This window comes from Mandrillus leucophaeus, unplaced genomic scaffold, assembly GCF_000951045.1.
Source record: "Mandrillus leucophaeus isolate KB7577 unplaced genomic scaffold, Mleu.le_1.0 Scaffold789, whole genome shotgun sequence".
In the NCBI taxonomy this organism is placed as follows: domain Eukaryota; kingdom Metazoa; phylum Chordata; class Mammalia; order Primates; family Cercopithecidae; genus Mandrillus; species Mandrillus leucophaeus.
The window spans coordinates 614,618-620,995 of NW_012108574.1; the positions used below are offsets into that span (position 1 = coordinate 614,618).

The 6,378-nt window shown below is 36.4% G+C and overlaps 1 protein-coding gene across 1 annotated transcript in view; it reads right to left on the bottom strand.

Annotated features, from left to right (window-relative positions):
* Nucleotides 1-6,378, bottom strand: part of REC114 (REC114 meiotic recombination protein) — a 150,625-nt gene that overhangs the window by 16,914 nt on the left and 127,333 nt on the right. The window contains exon 3 of the mRNA XM_011967125.1: nucleotides 2,692-2,775. Coding sequence (XP_011822515.1) covers nucleotides 2,692-2,775 — 84 coding nt within the window. The remainder of the gene's footprint in view (nucleotides 1-2,691; nucleotides 2,776-6,378) is intronic.

Sequence of the window (6,378 nt, forward strand, 5' to 3'; positions counted from 1 at the left end):
CTTTAAATGTCTAAAAAATCTATACATATGGTATATACACAAATATATAAAATTATACAACTACACAAATTATACATAGTTTGAAGAGAAAAACTAGGCAAAAGAAGTAGACAGGTGATTCACAGAAAAAATACAAATGTCACATTACCATTCTCATCAGTTTTAATAAGAAATGCAAATTAAAGGAATATGCTCATTTCTGCCTGTGAAATTAGAAACTAGTTTTTGAATTTAAATTGTATTACCATGTTGGAAAGGATTTGGATAAATGAACATTCTTACACATTACCAGTACAGTAGAAGCAGGGACAACCTATTGGGAGGGCAAATTTATAAATTAAAAAAAAAAAAAAGTGTATACATCTGGGACTTCTAAGTAAAGAATCCTGTAAATAAATCCTTATGAAGATCAGAACATTTTTATAATAGTGAAAAATTAGCGATGAGTTAAACCCTAGTGCATCCAAACAATAACATGCTACCAAGCCATTATGAGTGTTTTCAGAGACTAATGGCTTGGTATAATGTTCCTGATAAAAAGAACAGGATTCAAAGTACTACAATCCCCATTTTATAAATTATCTATATGGTTGACACTCAGCACAAGCCAATCCACAAGAGGGGCTGGAAATGTCAAATGCTCATTTTCCTAATCTTTGCAGTTCGGGACAGCCATATTACACTGGTCCATGACACATAAGCAGGCATCTTCTGGGGGTTGTGGGTGGTGGAGAGCTGTATAGGAAAGTGGATGCTTTCCTTATAAAAGGGCCAGGTGATGCTGACCTTCCTTAAATGGAAATACAGTAGAGCTGCAGCAACCATTCTGCACCCAAGAGGGAGCAGCCAGGAGAGTTACAGAGATACCAACGTGGACACTGTTGAGTTGCTGGATGATGCTAGCAACTGCCTGTTTCTAGATTTTTTTTTTTGGAGACGGAGTCTCGCTCTGTCACCCGGGCTGGAGTGTAGTGGTGTGATCTTGGCTCACTACAACCTCTGCCTCCTAGGTTCAAGCAATTCTCTCGTCTCAGCCTCCCAAGTAGCTGGGATTACAGGCACCTACCACCACCCCCGGCTAATTTTTGTATTTTTAGTAAAGATGGGGTTTCACCATGTTGTACAGGCTGGTCTTGAACTCCTGACCTCAGGTGATCTGCCCGTCTTGGCCTCCCAAAGTGCTAGAATTACAGGCATGAGCCACCATGCCCAGCCTAGATTTCCTTTTAAGTGAAAAAAAAAGAAATCTGGTTTTTTAGGCCATTATAGCTGATTTTTCTCTTACATGCATCTGAACACAATCCTAACTGATACAGTATATATACTTAGTAAAAGCTTCAGAATATTAATAATTATTTTTGAGTGGTCAAATTATGGTTGATTTTTATTTTGCTCTTTGTAGTTAGTTTAAAATTTTAGTAATAATGTATATTTAGAAAAATTTAAAACTCAAATATCAAACATATAGCATGGTATAACTTTTTCAGAGATCTATACATCCATTCAGTATGATACGGTCTGGAGCTAAGTCCAAAGATCAAAAGGCAGCCGCAGCCTGGCTCTCTGATAGCTAGTCATAACCTGGGCTATTGGCCTAAGTCACTTTCCTTATATGGGAAACAAAACAGGGGTTCTTGAACATTTTGGAGTGTGTGCTCCAGACCCCGTGACAATCTGGTAAACCAGTGGACTCAGAACAATGTTTTTAATCACACAAAATACACAAGTTTACAAAGGAACCAATTATACTGAATTTGTTTATTACAATATTAAGGCACTAATTTGTGAACTAATGTATATGCTTCTTTATTAATGTATTTGATAATAAAGATCTAGTAGGACTAATAAACACCTTAATTTTCAGGTAGTGATGAGCATAAACATTTGAGATGTCAGAAACAACTGAACTGTGATATGAAAGTATCTGTGATTTCCATTGGTGAGAAGGTCTAAAACTACTGTGGTCTGCTGGCCTACATTCATAGTGGAAGGAAATGATAAATTTCAATTAGAGGTCAGTGAAAATCCATGGAAGTTCATGGACCCCCTGAATTCTATGGAGACTCTGGGGTCTGTGTACCCCAGGTTAATACCCTTCCACTAGATAATCGTCTAACTCTCAGAGTCTGAGTCCCTCAAAAATTAGTATCTTTCACTTAAATTTCAATATTATCTACTCCGTGAATGTTAACAGATTGGTTTTCATAGTTATTTTTGAAGGAAAATGATCCAGGTGATTAATATGCATGTTTCTTTGATGAGGATCATTCTTTACACTTAATACAGCTAGAAAGCAAGTAAAAGAGAATTTTTTTAATATTAGAAAAAATGAAAATACATATTCACTGAATCATTTGAAAATATACACCTTTTTAAACATCCAAATAGCAAGACAAACGATGCACTCCACCTCCTCCCGATTTGTGCTTGGGGGACAGAGAATGGCTGCACAGCTCCATCAGACGCATATTGATAAATCCATTAGAGCCTGACTCCTTAGCAATGTCTTCCTGCTAATGAGGCTTCTGCCTCTCTACGGTCCTTGTTTCATGTTTTACTCATAGTACAAACCTTTCTTAAACATTTGTATTCTTTCCAGTACATGTCACCTACTAAGAGATGCTCTCAAACACCTCCCCAACATACACACATAAAAGATGAGAAGAGTATGATCATTAGCTTAAATCTTGCCTTTATCGTTGTTCCAAACAACAGACAATCCATGCGTCTTACAATCTTCAACCAGTCCTTGCTACCAACGAGTGAAAACCCTTCCTGAAACAAAATAATTAGGCAAAAATTAGCAACAGAAGCAAAAATATGAAGAATAGCTATGGCTGCAGCTACTTCCTGTTAGAAAGTTGTATATTTATTTATTGTGTAACTCAAACATAGTAGCAATGACTCAATACAACCAGTTGCCAAAGATGACCCTTATACTAAGTCCTCAATGTCCTGGTGCTTTTCCTGCATGAGGAACATAAAAACAACTTTTTTTCTTAATCTTTTTATGTTGAAAATCAATACAATACTAAAGAGAGTTAAGTGTCCATAGTCATATTTCATATAAAATGCCTCTAGAATTTGCCAAAATATTATTTTATATCCCCCCAAATCAAGGGTTCCATTATACTGATTTATTAACTTATCTGGCACATCTCTAACTCCATAGTAAGAATTCTCTTCACAAGAATCTTATTTTCAGATTCCTAGGAATGGAAAATTTAAAGCATTTTGCTTTTGGATACTGAATGTTTACTTCATTTCCACCTGAAAAAACAAAAAAAGACAAAGAGGGCAGTAGAGGGCACACAAGTCTCAAATGAGAGACAACAGTTAGATCCATAAAGTGAAAAGATAAACTTTATCTACCATTACTAATGAAGTCAGTGGAATGAACTATCTGATGATTATGGCAGCTCTAAGCGCCAATTATGTTGTCAGTGCGTTTCCTCAGTTAAGCAACCCACTGAGTTAGCATACAGTAAAACCAATCCAGGAGATTAACTTACAACACGCAAAAACTGCATGCAAACTGCCAGTCTACCCTTAAATGTTAGTCCACCATAGCTAGGGAAGGCTGCTGGAGTAATCTGAGAAATCCCCAACTCTTAAAAAACAGAAGAAAATGTAGTCCCTTGTTCATTTGAACCCTCACAAAATCCCTGTGCTTAAATCTCAGTATGGTGAAAGTTGCAACTTTCACAGAAATTTACAACCTGGGAGACAGTGAGGGTTACTTCTTTGATGCTTTAATTAAAAAATAATAATAATAAAAATTAAAAAATTAGCCGGGTGTGGTGGCAGGTGCCTGTAGTCCGAGCTACTCGGGAGGCTGAGGCAGGAGAATGGCGTGAACCCGGGAGGCGGAGCTTGCAGTGAGCTGAGATCGCGCCACTGCACTCCAAGCCTGGGCGACAGAGCGAGACTCCACCTCAAAAAAAAAAAGTCAGTTCTGAAATGCTAATTCTAAGTATTTTATCAGTAGCAGGTTTTTTTTTTTTTTTTTTCCAAATGGAAAAGGAAGTTAGGCAAACCATTTATGATTTCTTAAAACCTTCTCAGAATTAGCAAAAAGAAATGTTGATTATTACATCCAAAAATACAGTTAATTGTAGTTTCGAGTGGCAATATATGAGGAAACTGGTACTCACACACATTGCTGGTGGGAGTGCAAATTGGTACAGTGCTTATGGAGGGCAATTTGGCAATATCAAAATTACAAATGCATTTACATTTGGACCCAGCAATCCCAATGCTGGGAATTCATTTTACAGATCAACCTGCACATGTATGAAGTGATGCATGGAGAAGGGTAAGCATTTCTCCTTTTTTTTTTTTTCTAACAGAAGATTGGAAACAACTCAAATATGCATCAAAGGTGGATTGGTTAAGTAAATTGTGGTACTCTATACAATGGAATACTATACAGGTGTAAAAAGTAGTAAATGTTATATATCAGCACTGTCCAGAAGAAACAGAATTTGAGCTACATATGTAATTTGAAGTTTTCTAGTATCACTTTAAAAAAAGAGAAATAGGCAGAATTGGTTTTAATATTTATTTAACCAATTATATCAAAAAACATTGAACAAAATGATGACTAGATTGTAAACAATGTAAAACATTAATGAGACAGTTGGCATTTTTTTGTACTATCTTTGAAATCCAGTGTGTGTTTTACACTTATACCACGTCTCAATTTGGATATTGGATTTTCAATGGTTAAAGTGAAATGTAGTCCTACTAAAACAAGAAAGTTGAGATTAATAGGAAGATATTTTTCACTTTCATTTTTTAAACCTAAATTTAAATTAAATAAAATTTAAAATTCCATTTTTAGTTGCACCTGCCACATTTCAAGTGCTCCACAGCCACATATGACTCCTACTGACCTTCTTGGACAGTGCAGCTTTATATAAAGTGAACTCTAACACATATTGTTAGGTAAAAAAGCAAGCTACATAACAATGTCCATCACATGCTACTTTTTTTTTTTAATAAGACAGAACAATGTATATTCTTTACATAAAGAACTGGAGGACTAATACACAAGAGGCTAATAACAATTTGCAGGAAGTGAAGGTGAACAGTGCAGATGGGGCAGGGGTGGGAATAAAAGCTTTCTCTATGCCTTTTTAACATCGCTCTGATTTTTGAGTTGTGTAAGCTTCTTATGCATGTATGTGAGAAAATTTGTGCAAACATTTGTGCTGGACAACATTATTGCTTAATGCTATGCTTAATGCTTATGTTATGCATAATGCTTAAATTTGTGCTGGACAACACTGTGCTTATAGTTAACAATACTGTACTGAACACTTCAGATGGGGGTACATTTCATGTTGCATGTTTTTTACCACAATTTTTAAAAGGCATGAAACAGCATAGCCTGTCTGGGAACCTGCAAGGAGATCACTGTCACTGGAGTTGATGGGGGATACCCACTACAATATGGCATGAACTCAAGGAAGAGGCAGAAGCAGGACCTGAGAAGGGGTGTGCCCTTCCTCCTCAGCAGCAACTCTTAGTTGAGCCGCTTTATGGCTCTTCATCAATTTGTTCAAACCATTTTGCCCTGGAGTTTCCTACATCTCTTCTCTCTGCCTCTTCCCTCTAATTTTTTTGCCTAATTAACCTCTGATCATTGTTCACTTCTTGCTTAATCTCAACTAGGTGACCCTGTTGTACTTTCCCTTAACAATCCACTTTCTCTCATAGCATTTATCATTCTGTGTGTTTGTAGTGATTTCCTTAATGTCTATTTTTTCACTAGACTATAAGCCCCATGAGGGAAGGGGCTGTTTGTTTTGCTCACTAATGAATATACAGCACCTATTACAGTGCTCAACACTAGAAGGTGCTTCAGTAAGTTTACTGAGTGAATAAATGAAACTCTTTATTAAAATTAAAAGACTGTCTACTGGGTACTATGCTCACTACCTGGGTGATGGGATCATTTGTATCCCAAACCTCAGCATCACACCATATACTCAGGTAACGGACCTGCACATGTACCCCTGAATCTAAAATGAAAGTTGAAATTATTTTTTAAAATTAATTAGACTATTTCATACCAGGACCAGTATCATTTCTTGGGAGCAGTGATGACCACAAATCGATTACCTATCCAATGATATAGAACATCTTACTTTTATTTGACTTATGCTATTCTTGTTCAAAATTCAGAAAGAGTTCTTTTCTCCTAATGCTGAGATTTAGTAAAGAAGCCTGTGTGTCTAACCACTTGCCATACATAAATTTCAATAACTGATCTGCCTTGCTGTGAAAACCCACCTATTTGAATCTCTTTAAGGCTTATCCATCTAGAAAATTCAGTTTAGCTCAACTGATAGCTTCTCTGTAGCTTTTCCTGAC